Raw genomic sequence first — 21,657 nt, forward strand, 5'->3', positions numbered from 1 at the left:
GAGATGCCCCTGCCTTTCAGGAGCTGGGATTAAAGACATGTAGCACCATGCTTGGCCCATAAGTAATTTTTAAAATATTCTTTACATATGATTTATATGGAATATAATATCATATGTAGCATGAGCTGAACTGTGTAAAATCCTATACATGGAGAAAAATACACCAAACTATTAGATGAACGCCTCAGACATCCGTGCTCTTTCCCCACCACCCATGTCAAGCGATCCCAGGCCTGCCCACTGCGCAGCACTACCATGGCTATGTTGCTGCTCCCTTCTTACAGGGGATCACATACAGGCCTTGCTAAGACCCACCAATCACACAAGGAAGACATGGTGTACCACCGTTCTGTGTGTTCTAGAGAAAACACAAGGTCTTCTCAGGTTTGCTTTGTTAGTTTTTAAACTTTGTTATTATTGTATACTGAAGTACTATAAGAACCACAACAAAACAAACTTGTAAAACTGAGACACTGGAGACAAGAAGCCACGTTCTCTGCTCAGTTCCTTTCTCTGGGAACTCAATAGGAAGGACAGGCTGTGAAACAGCTGCACACTGGACCTTCACCGAACCCCACACGTGAGCAAGGAGTATCAGAAAACCAGTGCCAACCAGCTAAGAGTCTGCTGAGCAGACACAGGCAAAACATGGTAACCACATTAGAAACCTGCCTCTCGCCACCTCAGCAGCACCAGCACACCTGAGAGCACAGCATCCACACTGCTCCCTTGTCCCTCAAGACTCCCTGCTTAGTCTCAGTGGACCCAATTCTCCCATGAAGGACAAAACCAGACACATGGGGCTATGCTCAGTAGCCCATACAAGCCACAACTCCATCAATATCTGGAGCTGATGCCTGGAGACCCCAAATTAAGTTCCTCTACTAAATGTTCCTAAGATTTCTTGTAGCTTCCAGTGTATGGACACTGCTGTGGGATTCTCTTAGAAGCAACCAACAGGAAAGGTTTGATGTCTCCAAACTGACACCTCCACACCCACTCCTCTTGGAGAAAGCAGGATCTGGTGCCCTAATAACGAGGGGAATTCCATCCAGTGAAGTGTCTGTAGCACGTTCCCTGCTATTTTATAAATGCTAGCAGGACTCGTATGACCATTCAAACATGCTCAAACACTTACTAAACGGGGCTATTGCTAAATTTTATGTATTTCTGTTAAGCCTCAAACCATGTATATCTTGTGGCCTAAAAAATTACTAATGCATTAACCTAAGATTACTTTAACCACCTAAATATTCACTTTTTAAAAACTAATGTAATGGGCATTCAAGAGGTACCTTGGGGAGAACCATCACCACCAATTCGGAAACACTGAGCACCCAAAAGACATTTGCAGCATGAGCTACACAGTGAGTTCCAGGTCAAACTGTGCTAGACAATTTGACATTCTGTCTCAAAAGAAATTAAGGGTAATATAAATTAATATGTATAAATAAAATCTTTAGGTCAGAGATGAGATTAAAAAGCCTTGTGGCTTAATTTTAAATCATTCCATTAAAAAAAAAGAAGAAGAAAAAAGAAAACCTCACAAGAATGACGACCACTAGGAAATATAACATATCCTTTGCTGTCCCTGTTAGAGGACAAGTGGCATTTGCTCTGCTCATAATTCACTTACTTATTTGACAACAGCTCTCCCCAAGCACTTAAAGATTTCTAATATTTTGGAGGAAAAAATAAACAAATAAGGCCATTTTCTGTCTCTTTCAACAACTAAGAATCATAAATAGGAAATTCTATCAACGCCTTTGCTTTCATCTTCCGTTATACATGCCAAGGACCTGATGATCCCTGACATGAGTTAGAATTCAAAGATACCCACTCCAAACTATGTTTTATGATTAGATAACTTTTTCATCTAATCACATATTCAGATATAAACTGAAAATGAAAGTCATACTGTTCTTGGGAATTTAATTATGGCTAAACAAAGTCTACATACATCGAATTACCAAAGAGGTAAATAGCACAGCAGACCAATTCCTAGCTTGGAGTTTTATACTGTGCACATTTTACCATGATTTTTTTTTCAAATTGATAGATATAGTCCCTACCCTAGAAGGTGTATGATTTAAACTTCTAGTCCTGATTGTATATAGCCTGACAAGACTTTCAACATCTACTCAATGGCATTGCTAATAAATCTCAGAGAGCTTCCTAGTCATAAAACACCACATGGAGGTGCTAATCAGCAGGCATCTTAACCAAGGCTTTCACTTCAGCCAGACCAGCTGCTACTGGCCCAACTGCCCACAGATCTGAGCCAACCAGACCAGACCAAAAGAAATACCCAAGTGCAAATCTTTTTGAACCTACCGAATCATGTTTTAAATAAAATGGCTACTTTTTTAATTCAGCAAATTTTGGACTACTTTGTTATGCAGCAAAAGCTAAATGATTTTTAACAATCTTCTTTTCTCCTTCCCCAAGTATGTTCACTCACATGAGATCTTACATCCACAGAAAGCATTTCCCTTAGAAGCCCAGGTGTGAATTTACCAAACACCTAGGCTTTTATCCCAACGTCCTGACTACCACAGGAGGTACAGAGACTTGTACAAACTGGACCTGCCCAGTGCTGTGCTTAGCACAGTGGATTTTCACTAACTCCTTGCAGAATCGTTTGAAGGATATTATGATTCCTGTTTTATGGATGAGATGTTCGCCTAAGATTTTCTAGCTATGACAACAAGAAACAATGTGAACAGGTTGTAAGCCTTGTGAATTGTATGCCATCTGGTGAGTTCTCTGAAACCAAAATGAAGATTCTTGACATGCTTGCATTGCCATTAAGTTGAGAGCAGAAAGAGTGGGCAGATGGAATCTTCCCAGGAACCTTATCTTTGAACCATTGGCTCAGCAGCCTTGAGCTGGATGGTCAAGCACTAAGCCTGAGAGTTGGGAAGGAAACCACCCCACGCTGATTAAAGACTAGGCTGCTCTGTCCTCTTCAGCTCCTGGACTTCAGCTGGTCAGGGAAGGGTTTGTTTCAACTTGAATAGAGTATTTTTTCAGATGTAGCAGAGGAAATGAACACAGTCAGCTGAATGATAATACAGGAAACCTGAAGCCAGAAGGAGAATGGATTGGGTAAACTATGAAAACAGCCACATGTTGCTTTGATCCTTTTTATCTGATGCTGGAATAAATGCACTCCTACACGACGGTGGCCTACTTCTGTCTAACCCTGCAGGCAAAGGAGGGAAATGATGAGTACCTGTGCTGTGTCTCTATTTTTCTTTGGAAAATGTTATATAAAAGCAGAAAGCTGGGTTGAAGGAATGGCTCAGCGATTAAGAGCACTGACTGCCCTTCCAGAGGTCCTGAGTTCAATTCCCAGGAACCACATAATGGCTCACAACCATATATAATGGGATCTGATGCCCTCTTTTGGTGAGTTTGAAGACAGCAACAGTGTACTCATATACAAAAAATTAAATTAAAAAAAAGAAAAAGGCAGAAAGACATAATCCAAATGTCCACCAACTGAATAGCAGGTGTGTGGTATATCTACATAAAAAAAAAGAAAAAGAAAAGAAAACTTGAAAGTTGGGCTGGGGAAATGGCTAAGTTGTGAAGTTCTTACCCCAAAAGCATGAAGGCATGAGGTCAGATCCTCAGAATCCACGTAAAAAAGATGGGTGCAGCAGCACAAGTCTTCTTCCCAGCACTGTGCAGGCAGACCTGGAGCTGCCAGCCAGCCAGCCTTGCCACATCCACCAACTCAACAAACAAAGAGGAGTCCCAGCGTTAACCTCTGGCCCTCCCCCACCCCCGCACAGCCTTAGACACATAGACACACACACACACACACACACACACACACACACACACACACACATTCATGTACACATGTTCACATACAACAACAAAAATTATTTAAACCCTGGAAGAATTATACAAGTGTCAGACCCAAAGAGAAGCATATTGTCTACATCCATTTGCATTAAGATCCAGGATCGGCAAATGCACAGAGGAAGAGGAAGAAGTAGCTAACACTTGGGTGAGCATGGCTTTCAAAGTATCAAATACCTGGATTTAACAGAGGCTCTGCTTGAAAGATGTTGTCAACATGCTAGAATCTATGAAGCTGTATGCTTTACCACCCAGTTTAAAGTAATAAAACTTTAAAAATTAAATACTGGTAGTATTTATGCACACATGAATACTAAATCTCTGAATGAGTAAACTCCATGGTTCATAAATTATATCCATAACTCCATCATGAGCTAAAGAGACAAGACCCCTTCCTCTACAATGTGCTCCTGACAGGTATATTGCATGTCAGAACATACTACATGTCAGGATGGGCATACTACATGTGAGGACAGGCATACAACATGTCAGGACAGATATACTACACGGAAGCGTGACCAAAACTGGAGTTCCTATCTCCTTTGGCATGTCCATCTACCAGATTCCAAACCTGATGGCTCTTCACTTTCGAACTATCACTAACTGAACCACAACTGTCAACCTAGCCTTTCCTTAATTCTCACCATAACTTGTTTTAATCTAAGTAGTAATTCTGTTCAAAGTATTAAAGCGGGTACAATTTCCTCTGAGTTCCATGAAAAAATATTTGCAAAAACAAAAACTCCAGCAATACCCCAGTGTTCCCATTTTAAAACAATGAGCTATAATACAATGTAAATGCATCATAGAGGGTTTGATTTGTTTTTGAAATGTGGTTTCTGGGTTTGTTTTTGTTATGGAGCAGCTATGGGTTTCGGATGTATCTAGTCGCTCATTTATATAAAGTCATTATCCAAGTCTATGTAACCACAAACATTTGGATGTTCTTGAAACCACTAAGAACTGAAGGTTGTGAGATGCCCTAGAGCCCAGAAAAACCCTCTTCCTGGTAACAGGGCAACTGCGTCTGTATGAACTGACTTGCTTTCTAGACAGAGGCTCACAAGCCGAATTAATGCTAATGAGCTGCGTTCAGATACAAGAGAGAACTCTAGCTCAGAAATGTCAATGGCTCTCAGCTAGAGCCCAGGGGAGAGCCACCTGAAGATACAACAGTCACCAACAAAGATGATCCATCCCTTGGTACTGCATCAATCTCCTGAGACTGGGTCAACTTTCCTGACTAGACTGTCTTGGTATACACCCTTAATTAACAACAGTATCAAGTTAAAACTCTTTATCTGGGCACTCAGTTCCATTTAAAAGTTGACCAACACTTACATCTGCTGTAGCCAACTTCAATATTCAATATACCCTGCCTACCTTTCTCTTTACCACCCTCTCACAAGCTCATTAGCCTTTCTCTGTAACTTCCCTGGCCTCAGCAAGTGCTCTGTTATCTTCATTTGCAGAGGGCCTCTCTCCTCAACTAATCACATCACTACCAAAGGCCATGATCTGGGGTATATTCTACTCATACAAAGGACTAGAAAGTGGAGCGCATACTTACAGCATTACACAGTAACAGTGAGACACCATCTTACGTTTTTAACCTGTAAGCTCCTTGTCCGCAGTAAATGTCTCACTTAAGTCCCAGTACATTACAGTTGTGACGCGTAGTACATCCCTAGGAAAATATCTCAGAGCTTGTACTGAATAGTTCTTTTTAACAAATACTAAAACTGACATTTCTTAGAGTAGACATACCTAATCAGCTTCTTTTTCTTATAGATCCATTTAAATTAGTATTAGAGAGTGCATCTCAATTCCTCTCTAAGCAAGAGCCAGCAGCTCAGAGGAGCAACTCAGACCTTAAGGCTCTGGAGCTGGATCACTAGTGGATGAAGCTGACCCATCTCTCACGCCCGCACCCAGAGCTTTGCTGGACTCACTCCTTCTCCCTGCCACTGCACCACTGCCCTCCGGGAAACACAAGGTCTCATGACTATTCTTGGCTCTCCTTTGACTGACATGACCACACTGGAGGGCCTTACATTCCAAAAACTGCGGGCCTTGAGCCGTCACCCAGGTCACACGAAGATCTGGTACTTTCACATCCTAGTCTGTGGTCTGGCTGGGCTCCTTGAATGAATATTCAGGCACTAAGCTCTGCACTTTTTGGCTCATCCCAAAGAAATCAAGAATGTTAATAAAGATAAAAGCGAGCCCAACATGTGGATACAATAAGACAGACGGCACAACTGTGGAGTCAGTCTCCATTCTGAAAGGACGACCTGGAGTTATTTGTGAAACGTCAAGAAAAGTTTAAGCTCCAAGTCTGCTTTCCCATTATAAAGCTCACCCGGGAGGGAACTTCTCATAAAATGCAGTCCACCAGAGATTACCTTTCAGGGATGGAAATAACAGCAGTCAGTAATAAATGCCACAGTGTTAAGATAAGAGTTTGAAGCCTTATAAAATAAGGCTCAAAGGGATCTGAAGCCTGGCCATCTTTAAATCTGCCATCTTGTACACTGAACTGTTTAACTGGTTCTTAAAATAGCTATCATCTTATTGCTAGGGAATTTAACACTCTCCCTCTCTCTTTCTTTCTCTCTCTCTCTCTCTCTCTCTCTCTCTCTCTCACACACACACACACACACACACACACACACACACTTTCTGTCTGTCTGTCTGTCTGTCTGTCTCTGTGTGTGTCCCTCTCTCCTCTCTCTGAATGAATGAATGCTTATTACAACACTTTCACTTTTGATCATTTATACACTAAGTATTTCATATGTAGCACCTTGCATTATTTGACAAAACAAACTGAAGGTCAAAGAGGGAATAACCTCCCTAAGGAGACTCTACCTATGAGATCCAGAAATGAACTGATTCCAAAATCTTTCCACTATTTTTCTTTCCACTCTTGCCTCCCTTGGGCAAGACAAGTGCAACAAAATTAAATGTAGCTTTTCACTCGGGCAGGAATCAGCCCTCGTACTGTCCACCTTCCTACAGTGTCTAGTGGCAGGAACACGGCAGCACTGAGTTCTGTCTGGTGAGTTTTGAAGCAACCAGAAAACTGGACGACAAGGCTGCTGTTGTAAAGAGGAGTGCCAAAGCACACGCAGCGCTCAAGTCCTCGGTACCACCCCCTAAGTCAGCGCCTGACGAAGTCAGCGCCTGACGAAGTCAGCGCATGGACCATGTTTTAACAGCATATCCTTCGGACAGCTGCAGGTGGCAAAGAAAGGCGCTGAGAGTCAAGATTTCTTATGCTGCTCTGATGAGTACGGATCTGACAGACAGTGATGAAATGGTCGTAAGGGAGGAAACACAGCAACAGTAGATGTGCTCAGTCAGAGCTTCCCAAATATAACTATGTCACCATGCTTTAAAACTCTACTTCAAACAGTTTAGTGTGGCTACTGCTCTAGGGAGCAGACTAGAATGCTGGGAACTTAGTATAGATCTTAAGAAATCCTCTCACTTCCCTCGGCTCCCAGGGTCTAACTGGAAAGGCCTGAGTCAAGGTCAGGAACGTGGCAAACACTATCAAACCTTCTACCACCGCTGGCGGTGAGCCTGGGAAGGAGGAGGTGCCGGCTGATATGCATGTCCTGGACATGCGGTGACACCACCATTACAGCACCAGCGCACTGGCACCAAGTCTCCAGTAGACAGGTGCCCACACCCCATCAGGACTGCTGTGCTTAGTCCTGTCTGCCCCTCCTCAGGGCAGTACTGCTAAGGTACAACCTGTGCAAACAAGCCCCCTCCCTCCTTCCATATTTTGCTGGGTTTGTCTCTGAAAAACCTAGTATCAAAACTTGTTAGAGAATAGTCTATTTAAAGGCAATTGGCAAATTAACTTTACTAGGTATAAGTTCCTGTACCAAACAACTAGAAAACACACATTCTTAGGTTGGCAAGGTGGCCCACTGGGTAAAGTACTTGCTATACAAGCCTGTGGACCTGAGGGGAATTCTCAGAACCCACAAAAGCTGTCCTCTTATTTCCCTAGTGTGGCTTCAGGGCACAAACATGCGGGGTTTTTAAATATTTTCACAAGAAAACACAATCTTGCTAAAGCACACAAAGACTCTTTTGACAAAAATTCACAACAAACAAGCCAAGCCACAAATGCCTCAAAAAGTACCAAAGAACTGTTACCACACAGGCCTCATTCTTTAAATACAATCTCTAGCCCATACCCAGTTTTAAAATTCACACACTTACTTCTGTAAAAGTTCTTCTGAATAATTCACATGCTTATACTTCCAGAATTCAGGAAACAGAGGCAGGGGAATTCTGAGTTTGAGGCCGGTCTGGGATACACAGCAACTTCCAGGCTGGTAGGGACACAGTGAACAAACCCTGTTTCTAATAAACAAAACACTTAGCAGAGCTTGCATGCAGTTCCGTGCAGAATGCCTGAGCACTGTGCTGGGGTCCCTGGGTTCAGCGCCTGGTGCCAGAGGGTGGAAGGGAAGAAAGCAAAGAGCACACGTAACACGTGGCCAGTGGAGTGAGGCTGAAACAGAGCTGAGGGGAAAGTTAGCGCTGATCAGACCAGTAAGCAAGACAACTCACACCACAAGATGGTAAACACCACTACACCAGTTCCAACTGATACCAGGAACGCTAGAGCTAGAGGAAAGCCTCTTTGGTGAAAGGAAGAACTGTTATGATTCTACTGCATAATCAGACTCAGCATTAAGATATCAGGGGAGCTTTCCCTAAAGTGAGCAACAAGACAAGAACAGGCACTGCTGCTTGAACAAGACAAGAACAGGCACTGCTGCTTGAACTGCATAATATCTGAGTGAACCAGAAAAAAAGGTGCATGAATCAAAAGGAGGAACACTGAGGTCATAATCCGCAGACACGGTCTTCTTCGTAAGAAATAAAGAAAGAACTTACAGATTAGGAATCTCATAGGATAATGAATACAACAGTCCACTGAAAACATCAACACAACAGCCATAAGGGTAAAACCAAAATCAAAACCAACATAAAAACAAAACGCTCAGAACTGGTCCTAAAACTGAGATAAAGGCTAGAGACATCTCGGCAGTGAAGAGTGCGCATGCTCCAGCTTGAGCTACACAAAAAGCTTCATCAAGACAGATAAGCGAAGCAGTGGTGGCGCACACCTCTAATCCCAGTGCTCAGGAGGCAGAGGCAGGGGATCTCTGTGAGTTTGAGGCCAGCCTGGTCTACCAAGTGAGTTCCAGGGCTACAGCGAGAAACCCTGTCTCGGACGGATCTCCCTGACAAAAACGTAGATAAACAGATAGACAAATATAGACACACACAAATACATAGAGCATGTCTGTGAATAAACTATAGTTTTTAGAGATGTGCTGGTAAACCATGTAACGTGTTTGTTGACAGAACCACGTATTCAAAGCAATCAAGTAAAATCTCAGTGGTATAATGCAAATTGGACACAGTAATCCTGAGTGTGACAAGAGCTCATAGTACAAGAGACAGAAATCCACAGTTATTAAAGAGCATCTGTGAGTAGCAAGACTTCACAACGCTTACACATTTACTACTTTCAAGGTATCAGAAGAAAAAGAAACTCTTCTTTTTCCCTTTGGTTTTTCAAGACGGTGTCTCACTATGCAGCCCTGCCTGTCCTGGATCCTGTTTTGTAGACCAGGCTGGCCTCGAACTCACAGAGATCCATCTGCCTCTGCCTCCCTAGTGCTGGGATTAAAGGTGTGCACCTTCACCACCCAGCAAAAATTCTTGAAGAATACAAAAATAACTCTGTATAAGAAAACCTGGAGCAGTCTGATGTCGAGAGGATGGCCGCCAAGAATGGGCGCAGCAGTCAGGCGCGCATCACGGGCTAGAGCTAAATAACTACAAAGCACAAACCGTACAGCAAGAAAGCCAGTGCCTTAAACACCGACATTCTGCAGGTCAGTAACAGGCTACTCAAGTGCCACGCAGCTCAGTAACAGGCTACTCAAGTGCCACACAGCTCAGCAGTGCACACCTGCCATGCAGAAGGCCCAAGGTCCCAGTCCCTGCAATTACAAAACCAAAACCGAGACATACCAAGCCACAGACAGTTATAAAACATCTTTAATACTAGTTTTTCTACATAGTACAACTTTTCCCCAAATCAGTTCTGCACATGAGTTCTTGTGCTTTAAAGTCCTAGTCCATTATTTGGTTGGGACCGCTTAACTGGTGACATTTAAAAAGCTATGTGTGGCACTGTGCTCAAAAACGACAAAACCAATTCCAACTAAAACCGTCTAGGAACCTGAGAGGAAGAGGCTGGGCTGAAGTGCTTCAACTCTGCCAAGTATCCAACCTCCTAACTAAACAAAATGAAGGCCATGCCCCAGTGTTGCTGTGGTAACAGCATTAAAGGTGAGGCTGAGGCGTTAACAGCATCAGCTGCTCGTCCTAAGGAGGGAGGTCCAATTCTCAGCACCTACAGTAACTCTGGTTCCAAGAAATTCAATAACCTCTTTTGGTTCCTGCAGGCACTAGTCACATGTGTGCATAGACATATATATGGTCAAAATACCCAAACACATAAAATAGAATAAAATCTTAAATATAAATAAATAATAGTCTTGATCCAAAATAAATACTATCATACAAAGGCTATCAGTGAACTTGAATGGGAACACAATTTCAATTCATAGCCTATCACAGAGCTCCCTCTGCTGGCACATTGGAAGTACAACAAGCTCAATACTGACAAATTCACAAGGGAAATCTCATCCTCATTACTGAGACCAAGAAAAGATCTTTTAGAGCCCTTACTCAAAAATAACAGGAGAGTCTGCCCTGTATGTAGTCTACCAACAACTAACAAGAATTACGGACGTGTCTTTACACAAGTAATGACTAGTCAATGTCCTCCTTCAGGTTCCAGCTAAGGCTGGACTGGACCTGGTATTTTTATATATACAACAGCCCATCTACAATAGCATGTCTAGGAAAATTTGTAGATGTTATCTTTAATTACTTCCTTGGGCCTAGCTCCTAGTCAAGAAATTTACCGGGTCGCAGGTTTGACCTTTTCTAGGATTTGTTTTAATTGTGTGTATACAACAAGGAGGTGTCTTCAAAGTCTCAAGAGGGTGGGTGACGCTTGAGATCCCATGAGGCCGGAGTTACAAGTGGCTATGAACCACCTGATGTGGATTTTGGAAACTGAGCTCAGGACCCCTGCAAGAAGAGCAATGCTCTTAAACGTGGGGAGAGCTCTCCAGCCCAGATCTTTTTAAATTCTTGATAAAGAATGCATTCCAGAAGTTTTATCAATTTATGAATCTACCAATGTAACATTATCATTCCTGTCTCAGAGATAATGAATCTGAGCCCCCAAACAGACAAAGAGAACTTTTGCCTTGAAAACAAGAGGATAGTGTGGAAGGCGAAGAGTAACACGTGAGAACACTGCCCTGCCAAGGTCCTCAGACACAAGCCCCTCCGCTGGAATACCTCCACCCCACCAGCATGCTGCCAAGCTTGGTGCCTTTCTCTAGGGAGCCCCAGTGCAAGTTAAATACCCTTCTACCATACTTTGGCAACACTTAAAGCTTATACCAATAGTAGAGCTCATGTCCTTCCCTATACTTGATGATGCCTGGGACCAACTCAGAGTATAACTGAGGTCGGTCTAAGAGAACATTCACAAAAGGACCGACTGAGGAAGTCTCTCCCTGAGAGTGGATGGCACCATCTGACAGAAAGCCCAGATAAGCCTTGCTTGCCAGCCTGCTTCTGCTTCCTACTGGCACACCTACCCACCCCTGTTGCTGCTACAGCCACACCACCGCTGCATCCACCTGGCATTGTACTCCAGATTCTTGGTCTTCCATCATGGACTAAAAAATCCAGTGACTCTGGGAATCTTCCCCTCAGAGTCAGACTAAGACTGCCGAGACATCCAGTTTGTGGACCGAGCAGCTTGCAGGTCCTCAGCCTCCCCAGTCTGCAGCCAGCCACTACTGGACTATCCAGACCCTATGCATAAGTCACCCCAGTAAGACCCCTTAGCTCAGGTTTCAAGCCCCAGGGCTCCTTGATTACCTTTCCTTTCTTCCCTTTAATTGTGCCCCTCCCTGGGATCAAACCCAGCTCCTCACACATGCTAGTCAAGTGTTCTACCAGACGAAAAACTTTCAGTCTGTAAAGGAACAGACAGCGAATATTTTAGGCGACAGTTTTTAACAGGTACTCAACTCAGCCCTTTCAGTATAGAAGCAGCCAAAAGCAACAAAGGAATGATTTTGGCCATGGTCCAGTTGAGCCTTACTGCCCAAAGTAGGTGGCAGTCTAGCTTGGCCTAGACACTGGTTTGCTGATCCCTGGATTAGAAGAAAAGCCGTAAATATTATAGGTACAGCTCAGCAGTAGACTAGCACATGTGAAGCCCTGATTGGATCCCTAGCATGGGTATAGGGAGTAAGGGGGAAAAAAATTCCAGTGACCAAGGAAACCCAGGCCTTTAAATGGATGCAAAGTTTGGGCTAAACTGAAACTCTGGCACCTCAGTTATTACTTTATACCCTCAAATTATTCCCTCTGTGAGTTGGCCTGAACCTCAGGTTAAAAGGAGAGGCAATCACTGAAGAGCCAGTATGGGACTCTAAGCCAACTGGAGGAATGGAGCCAGCCACAGATCAGCTAGGAAAGAGGGAAAGAACCCAGGTCTGCGGCACACACCTGGCTGTGAATCAACTAGAGCCTGAGGCAAGGGAACCATGTGAGGAATGGTTCAACAACCTGGGAGTCCATTTAGCATCACTGGAAGACCTTGGTAGGTCCTTTTCCACCCTTACTAGTCACAGGCACCCCTCCCGCACCTAGCAACCTGTTAGCAATTTAGCACCCCCATCTGACGAGGCTACCCACGAACCCGACTCTGGAGAGTGTAACAGGTGTTTGCCGCCCCTTGACGACTGTCAGACTTAGACAAACACTATGCAGTCAGAGTCTTCTCCTGTCCAGGAAGGAAAAGCAGATATGGCAGGAACTAGCTTTGGATTCATGTATGAGCAGGTGGAGTGTGCTCTCCAGTGAACTTTTAGGGAAGCAGACCTCCCTATAAGTCAGCTGCACTCTATACAAAGAGACATGTGCAGAGGGAAGTGATCACAGAAACTAATCTACCAAGCAACGTAAGAGAACTGCCCAGACTACTTCCCTTAGAACCCAGTCCTCCCTCCACTAGACTCTCACAAAAAGAAGCCTTCGGCAATAACTGGACCCTCCTGTGGCCTACTGCTCTCTTGCTGTATCCTGACCTGAGCTTTGCCTAAATAAAGTCACCTTGCTACTCTGCAAATATGGGCTTTTCTTCCTTTCCTCAAAACAAAGACAAAACCTGAGAACACCAGGCCTTGACTCTGACCACAGTCAACAGCTTGGGCCCAGAAGTTAGAGATAAGCCTGGGCAACATAAAAAGAATCTGTCTCAAAAGGCAGAAGTATTGGTTAGGGGTGGAGCTCACTGGTCAAGTGCTTACCTAGCATGTGTGAGGCTCAGGGACTTAATCTCCAGCAAAGAAAAGTAAGGGAGAGTGAAGGAAGGAAAGACAGGAGGGAGAGAAGAGTAAAACATGACAGGAAGGGAAGAAGACAAGGAGAGAGGAAAGGAAGGATTGCTGAAGACTTAACAGACTTAACTTTCTCTGACTGGCTGTCAGTGACAACACTACTGTGAAATGAGCTGAAGACAGGCTCAGCATCTCACATCTCATTACAATTGGAGATGAATTTTGTATCACAACGATGAATATGCCCTCCTCCAGACAAACCCTCCAGTGAGAACACTGGGGTTCAAAAGCAAATCCCCTCCTGAAGTCCTGCTACCAGCTTCTTCTTCCCCAGCCTCCTGCTCCGCACAGCCCTCCAACCAAAGCTGCTCTGATCATCAATCTTCCTCGGAGGAACTTAGCTATGGCAAGAGAACGACAGATCGATGAGCCAGACAGCAGGGGCTGTGGGAACCAGCTCTGCATCAGTTCGTGCCCTGTCAGAGCCTCACTTTTCATGGTCCCTTCCTCTTCTTCGTCCTCCGTGTTGATCACCATGGTGCCCAGCTGGGACGGCAATGTGTCACCATGCTCAATCATAGTGTTGGCTCCGCCGCTCATTGTGCTGGCTACTCGGACAGTGCCCATCTCATCGCCGGCAGCTCGAACCATCGTGCCAGAATCCAATTCATCCTCCTCCTGCGAAGAAACAGAATCTCAAACTGGAGCTAACATAATCAAAAGACGTTGAATTTTCTGAATTACTGTCACTCGTCTTGGTGCAAAAAGACCTGGATCCTACACCTCTCAGGTTGTATATGCACCTGAGAAGCTGAAAAGCACTTGTTTAATGAGGGATAATCACAAAGTTGCCCATGTGATTCATCTAAAGGAGCTTCCTCCTCCTTCTCACCTGAATTCTAGCACAGAACTAGGAATCTAAAAGCTGCAGGTGACTCCAGAATACAGTATGGAAACTTTGGAAGAGCTTGGATAAAACAGGTCCCCAAACTAGGGACGTCTGTCTCTGTCACTATCCCTTTAATAAGTAGATAAACGGAGTAAATGTTACAGGGGCAAAATAATAAAATGTGCTTTAAGAGAGCACTGAGCACTGAGAGCACAGAGCCAGCAAGGGTCCAGCAGCACAGAAAGAGACCCATCTGGGGGAGTGCTGACTATACCAGCTACTTACCTCGCTTCTGTGGCGAGCGAGACCTAAGAAGCATGTACCCCTGACCCACCACAGAGCCCGCCACTCACTGAGTTCTCATCATCGTCCTGGTCCCCTGCCCGCTGCTGGGCTTCCTGGCGCTTCAGTTTCACGTCCATGGCTTCGTTAATTAAGTCTCGCAGTATTGACACTCCTTTGGCACTCTTAACAAATGGGTGCTTTAATAAGAAAATGGGAACAACAGACACAGTTTGGTTTTGGTTTCTGGAGACAGGGTTTCTCTGTGCAGACCCGGCTGGCCGTGAACTTGTAGATCCACCTGCCTCCTGAGTGCTAGGGTTAAAGGTGTGCACCACCACCACTGCCCAGCCACAATTTTTACCTTAAAGTAGTACATGGCACATAATAGAAATAGAAATACTTGACATATAAACCCTGTGACACTAAGTCACCTACTTCATGACTCTAAAAAGACAGATGACTATTTGGGCCTGAGCCATTTCTCTCTGTCTCATCTGGAGTATTTTGGGGTTCTTGTTTTGTTTTATCTCTATTTTATTGAGAGTCCATCTCCACTACCTCAGTCCCAGTGTCTGAATTCAGGCTGGAGGAACCTTTACCCTCCAAGACATCTTACCTGCCCCATCTGTCTTCCTGTCTTTGTGGAGCAACAATCCCTGACAGTTAGAGTTACATATAGAATTTCTTTGCAGGAGTTACCTATATATCCAAACTTATTCTGACAGAACCCCATGTTTACATCCCTGGCCCCATCACCAACAGGGTGGATGCTCCAAGCCTTTGTTAAATACTCTAAAACTGAAAGGGTGCTGCAGCAAGTGCTGAGCCTGCAGAGCAGAAGATTGTCCATAAGCCTCTGGCATCATTTCCTGCAGGCACATGTGGCAATAGGCTTAGAAGAGCTAGGCTGTTAGCAAGAGTAGCACATCACCTTGCTTTCTAATTCACACAGTAGTTAAGACACATGCACGTGGCTTGACATCGGTCTTGAGTTATTTCCACCCACTCCTCTGCCTGGTGGTAGAAGTGTTTCTGAGCTTCTCACTCACTGCTCTTAAATCTAAACTCACGGGTGAAATACTCCCTTCCATGACTGCTCTGTTCTTCAAGTCATATTTCCTATGACTTTCCATCTCAATAGCTTTAAACCTCTCTCACAGCATGGAATGTCTCATTCCTCATCACTGCTTCCAAGGGAGCACCTAAGCAGTGTGTGGGCGGCTTGGAGGCGAGGTTCATACCTGCAGAAGCTGAGTGGCTGTGGCTCTCTGCTCCGGGCTTTTTACCAGACACTGCTTCACAAAGTCCATGAAGTTGTCCGACCACACCTCTGGCTTACGGAATGTGGGAGGAGGGTTTGTAGGAATCATGAATATTGCCTAGTGTTTTTTGTTTTTTTTTTTTTTTTTTTTTTTAAAAAAAAAAAAAAGAGAGACAATTAGGTAAAATAAAGATGAAACTTCAATACAAGAACTACATTTGCTTAGTAAATTTTGCTTATCCAAAAACAAAGTGTGTCCACATGAAGTACAGTAACCAGAGTGTCATTTTTTTAAGATTTATTTATTTTATGTATATTTATTTTTAAAGATTTATTTATTTTATGTAACTGTCTTCAGACACACCAGAAGAGAGAGTCAGATCCTATTACAGATGGTTGTGAGCCACCATGTGGTTGCTGGGATTTGAACTCAGGACCTCTGGAAGAGCAGTCAGTATTCTTAACCGCTGAGCCATCTCTCCAGGCAGCAACCGGAGAATAAAATAACTGTTCTCTTTCCCTTTGCTCATATGCAGGTTTGTTCTAAACCTTAAAATGTCAAAAAAATTAAAAAAAAAAAACAAAAAAAACCTTGTGCTGTGTGTGTGTGTGTGTGTGTGTGTGTGAGAGAGAGAGAGAGAGAGAGAAAGATAGAGAGAGAGAGAGAGAGAGAGAGAGAGAGAGAGAGAGAGAGAGAGACTTTCACAGGGACTGAACACAGGGCCTGTGGATGCTGAGAAGGAGCTCTGCCACTAAACTGTTTTTTTCATACCCTCAAATCATCTCTCTGCAAAAAATGAAAAAAAAAAAAAATCAAGCAACTATGGGCTGCTATAAAATCAAACACATTAAAATTCTACTTCTCAAAGATTAAGGTTATCGCGCATTAGGGCTGGAGAGTGCTCATAGTTAATATCACACACTGCTCTTGCAGAGGACCTGAGTTCAGTTCCCAGGGCTCATATTGAGCAGTTCACACCACTTATAACCCTAGTTTCAGGGGATCTTATACCCTCTTCTGGCCTCCAAGGTAGCACACAATTGAAATTAAAAAATCTTTCTTTAAAACACTATTGTTATATTTCAAATGATATAAACCTTACTCTATAAAAGATGAAACAATTTTGCATTAAATACTTTAAATTATTTGGGGGGGGCGGTTTCAAGACAGGGTTTCTCTGTGTGATCGTAGCTGTCCTGGAACTTGCTCTATAGAACAGGCTTTGCCTCTCAGTCTGGGGATTTATAGACCAAAACACTTAAAGAAATCAAGCATATAAAAGACAACATATGAACAAAAATGGTGGTTAGTAAGTGCAAAAGCACCCTGAAGAAAACATTAGTGAATGCTACCTGACACATGCTGACCCAGTGGGAATCACAGAAAATTATTAAGTAGAAAGCCCATATATGTACAGAGCTAAAAATGAGGTACCTTACCTATTAAAAGATATACATAAAATGTATGAAATCTACCCATTACTATATTCTATAGTCCTTGTCCTTCAAGGAGACTGTCAAGGAGACATATAGTCCAGAATGAAGAAAGGACTACATTTAATCAATTTCTTACATCTAATGCCAGCGAAAGAATATCGCCTACAGTAAGCATTTCTCATTATCTAAAATTAACTCATTTCCTGTTTGGAATGTAACCAAGGAAGTTGCCACATAACTTTCTGATAACCAGTAGCTAACTATCCAACTGTCTCTCTGCTTCCTTACCCTCATGGGATGGATATCGGCATATGGGGGCTTTCCTTCAGCCATTTCTATGGCAGTTATTCCCAGAGACCAGATGTCTGCCACGCAGTTGTACCCAATCTCCTGAATAACTTCTGGAGCCATCCAAAATGGGGTTCCTATCACTGTGTTCCTCTTCGCCATGGTATCCTAAAAGGGAGAGAGACAGACCAACACAAAGCATGAAAACTGAGAAAAAGAAACCATTTGAACAATTAAAAACGGCTTTGTTCATGCCAAGTGGCTTAACCAATTACTTTTTACGTAGAGTTTATTAAGGTTCCCTCCATGGGATGGAGTCCATTACTGACTCCGTCAATGAGTCTAAGAACCTGAGACTAAAGGTTGTCAGCCCTAAGGGAAACAAGATTCTTTTATTCTGCTAAATGACACAGCAGTAAAACAACTCCTCGTGACACACTGCAATGCCTGTGGATCAGCATCACTCGGCCATTACCAGAGAAGTTTCTGCAATGAACAGAGACCTACCACAACTGGACAGCGTGCGGAAAGGTGGAACAATGTCCCACCCCCGCCAAGAAGCTATTTGCAACTGACAGCTGCTGGGGAAAGAAAAATCTGTTTTCTTCAACAGTGTCACTGAGAACATCATCTCCTTACCACAGGGCAGGCCTCATGCTCAGGAGGAGCTGGCTAACATAAACTGGACTCTCTGATATCTTTTCCTTGGTTTTCTTAAAAATAAATAAATAAGTATCAAAACCCCATGTAGTTAGGTGGGTAGGATTTGGGGGAGGACCTGGAAAGGGGAAAAATATAATTAAAACATACTGCATAATATTCTCAAGGAATAAATGAAAATATTTTAAGAAGAAAAACAACACCTTATACTTGAAATATATCTAAAAACAATAGTCATAATAGGCATAATGAGACAAGTCACTAAAGAAATTCAAATGGCCAGGAACCATAAAGACTTTTAATTAGTAAGATAACAAAATTATTAGTTTTAAAATTTTAAACCAGTACTAATAAAAACAGGAAATCAGCAACTGAAACTCACAATTATTGGAATAGGAGGTAGTACAACCTCACAAACTGGCACTATTTAGTAAACTCTTAAATCTCTCTCTCTCTCTCTCTCTCTCTCTCTATCTCTATCCAATCATCTTTCTAGACATTTGCCTTACATGCAAGTACTCCAAATTATGCATGCAAGAGTAGAATGTTCCTGATCAGGGACTACCAAGCCAGGAACCCACACCTCAGATACTCGGGAGGCCACCTGAACCACGGAGCACAAGATCAGGGAGACAATGCTGCGGTGCTCCATCTCAGTAAATAATTGTTTAAGCACCTAACACTTATAGCCTGAGTTACATAATAATGATAAATAATTGTTTAACAATCACCACACAGGTGCCTAACACTTGTAACCTAATCCTCGGGAGCTGAGGTAATTAGATTACAGAGAACTCATGACCTGGACTGCACAGTGAGTTCCAGAATGGCAGGGAACCTAGACTGAAACCTAGTCTCAAAAACATAAATAAGTAAGACCAGCCTTTAATCCCAGCACCCAAGAGGCAGAGGCAAATGGATCTTGGTGAATGCTTTCTAGACCATTCTGGTCTACATAGCAAGTTCCAGGCCAGCCAGGGATACCTAATAAAACCCTGCTCAAAAAGAAAAATAAATATTACAATAGACACTTATATACTGAAATGTCACATTAAAAATTCCCTAAAGAGGCAAGCAGAGTGAACGCCCACCTACAGCCCATGCACATGAGAGACATGAGCAAAAGGATCTTAATTTTGAGGCTAGAGAGAACTAAATAGTAAGCCCTATTTCAAATGAAAGCAGGTATGGAAAAAGTGTAAGCTATTGCAACACCAAAAACATAATTTACAAAATAATGAATACAGTTTTATTTCTGTGAAAACAAAGCAATAGCCAAGATAACGCAACAGGCAGTAACCAGGGCAGCTGCTGCAGCAGAAGAGCAGCCCAGAGAGTGATAAGCACTGTTAGGAACTGTCACAGCTAGAAGGAAGAACTGCTCATTTGGTTTCCATCTGATGACTTAGGTAACACTCAAAATTGTCTTAAAGCTGAATTGTAAAAAATGGTCCCAAGTTTCACTTGTGGGTTGAAGAAATATGTGGCACTTACTTCCAGAATCTTGCTACTACTGATACGTAGTTAGGAAGAGGACTTCCAAACACAGCAAAGGTGCAGACACTCTCCCATCCCTAGTCCCATACTCCTGAAGTGCCTATGACTTAGGTTATGTCAGTCCAGAGCAATGACATGTGGCACTTCTGAACTAACTTCACACTGCTCACCAAATTAAAAAAAAAAAAAAAAGGCAAAGGAAATGACTTGGGCTTAATCATTTCCTTAGTTGAAACCTCAAACTTACCAACATGCTTTCAAATGGTGATACCCAAAGTTGTTTTTACTAGATTATTTAAACTAGAAATGGATACATACTCACATAAAGGAAACTGTTTTGAGAATAAGTAACCACTGTATCCTAAACTCCAATTAGTTACAGAGTTACTAAGTACAACAGAGCAACAGAAAGCATTACATCCAGAAACTGTGGCCCTTCTAACTATATGTGCACACAGTCAAAAGCCAGTCAGCTCTACATGCCACACTGACAATTGAACATGCTTTCAAACTGGCATGCTAAGGACAGAATAGCCCCAAACTATAAAGCACTGGCCAAGGGTGGTGGCACACACCTTTAACCCCAGCATTTGGAGTTAGAGGCAGGCAGATAGATCCCTGAGTTCAAGGCCAACCTGGTCTATATCAAATATGTAAACCAGACAGTACAATGTTAATAAGGATACTGGGGGTGGGGGGGACAAACTAAATTCTAGGCAGTCATGTGTAAAGTTCTAAACTTAAATTCTATCTTTTCAAATAAGGTAATCCTCAAATACAGAAAACAAAACCCAGAATAGTGAAGCATAGATGAACTGGTCTATGATGCTGGGACAGAACACCAAAGATAAAAATCCAGAGAGGAAGGGGGAGAGGGGAGGGAAGGAGGGAGGGAGGGGGAGAGAGAGAGAGAGAGAGAGAGAGAGGAGAGGGAGGGGGAGGGGGGGAGGGAGAGAGAGAGAGAGAGAGAGAATGAATCTAAGCCTGCCCAGCCTGTCCTTAGTTCATACACTTGTAATCCTGGCTTCACGACCAGGCTACACAGTGAACTCCAGGCCAGCCTGGGCTACAGGATGAGGCTGTGCCTAAAAGGGAAGGAAGGAAACCAAGAGTGATGAGGCATGCACTCGGGAGGCAGAAGCAGGGGTCTCTCTCTGAGTTTAAGGTCAGCCTGTTTTACACAGGTCAGAGAGAGCTACACAGTAAGAACATGTCTTTAAAAAAATTTTTTTTAAAGGAGGAGCACTATCCTAAGGACAATCAAATACACCCTAAAAAATTTCAGCTTCCCTTAGGAGACGTTTACCACACATCTACTACCACACTTGTGGCAGTAGGAACTTAAAAAGCAAGATCAGTGAGCATCTAGTGTGCAACAGCACATTCACACTTGAAAACCTAAGCTGAATAAACACCTGAGTCTGAGAGACAGTCATGTGCTGCTAACCCAGCAGGCTGAGGCAGAAGGATGGAGTCTAACACCAGCCTGGGCTACAGAAGACTGTCTCCAGAACAGAAAAAGAAACTAATCACGGATTTCCGCTAAAGATGACAGACTGGACAAATTTCTTATTATCACTTCTTCCCCAAATAATCTAAAAATGCAAAGCAAAGCCAAACAATTCTGTAAGCTGGGATGCAGATGGCAGGCAGAACATTAACCGCATGGAATGGAATCCTGAGGCAGTCATGGGAAAACTGAGGAACAACCTAACTGCAACACAAGCCCTTCCAAATGGCTTATAGACGCTGGCATCGAGAGGATGGTACCTGTGGACATCAGAAGAGCAAGGCTGGCCTCAAAGATTCTACAGAAGGATTTACAAAGCAGACATCTTGGCACAGGCATCAAATCCCAGCCTTCAGGAGGCTGAAGCAAGGGGACTAAGAGCTCCAAGCCAGCTAGCCAAGCAAATAAATCCCTC

At 43.3% G+C, this 21,657-nt stretch overlaps 1 protein-coding gene across 1 annotated transcript in view; it reads right to left on the reverse strand.

Moving 5' to 3' along the window:
- The window catches only part of STK4 (serine/threonine kinase 4), a 70,592-nt gene that overhangs the window by 30,788 nt on the left and 18,147 nt on the right, over positions 1–21,657 (reverse strand). The window contains exons 6-9 of the mRNA XM_080925145.1: positions 17,576–17,743; positions 15,831–15,968; positions 14,658–14,786; positions 13,907–14,093 (exon numbers count right to left, since the gene is read on the reverse strand). Coding sequence (XP_080781271.1) covers positions 13,907–14,093; positions 14,658–14,786; positions 15,831–15,968; positions 17,576–17,743 — 622 coding nt within the window. The remainder of the gene's footprint in view (positions 1–13,906; positions 14,094–14,657; positions 14,787–15,830; positions 15,969–17,575; positions 17,744–21,657) is intronic.

Source organism: Micromys minutus (genome assembly GCF_963924665.1).
Source record: "Micromys minutus genome assembly, chromosome: 11".
NCBI lineage: Eukaryota > Metazoa > Chordata > Mammalia > Rodentia > Muridae > Micromys > Micromys minutus.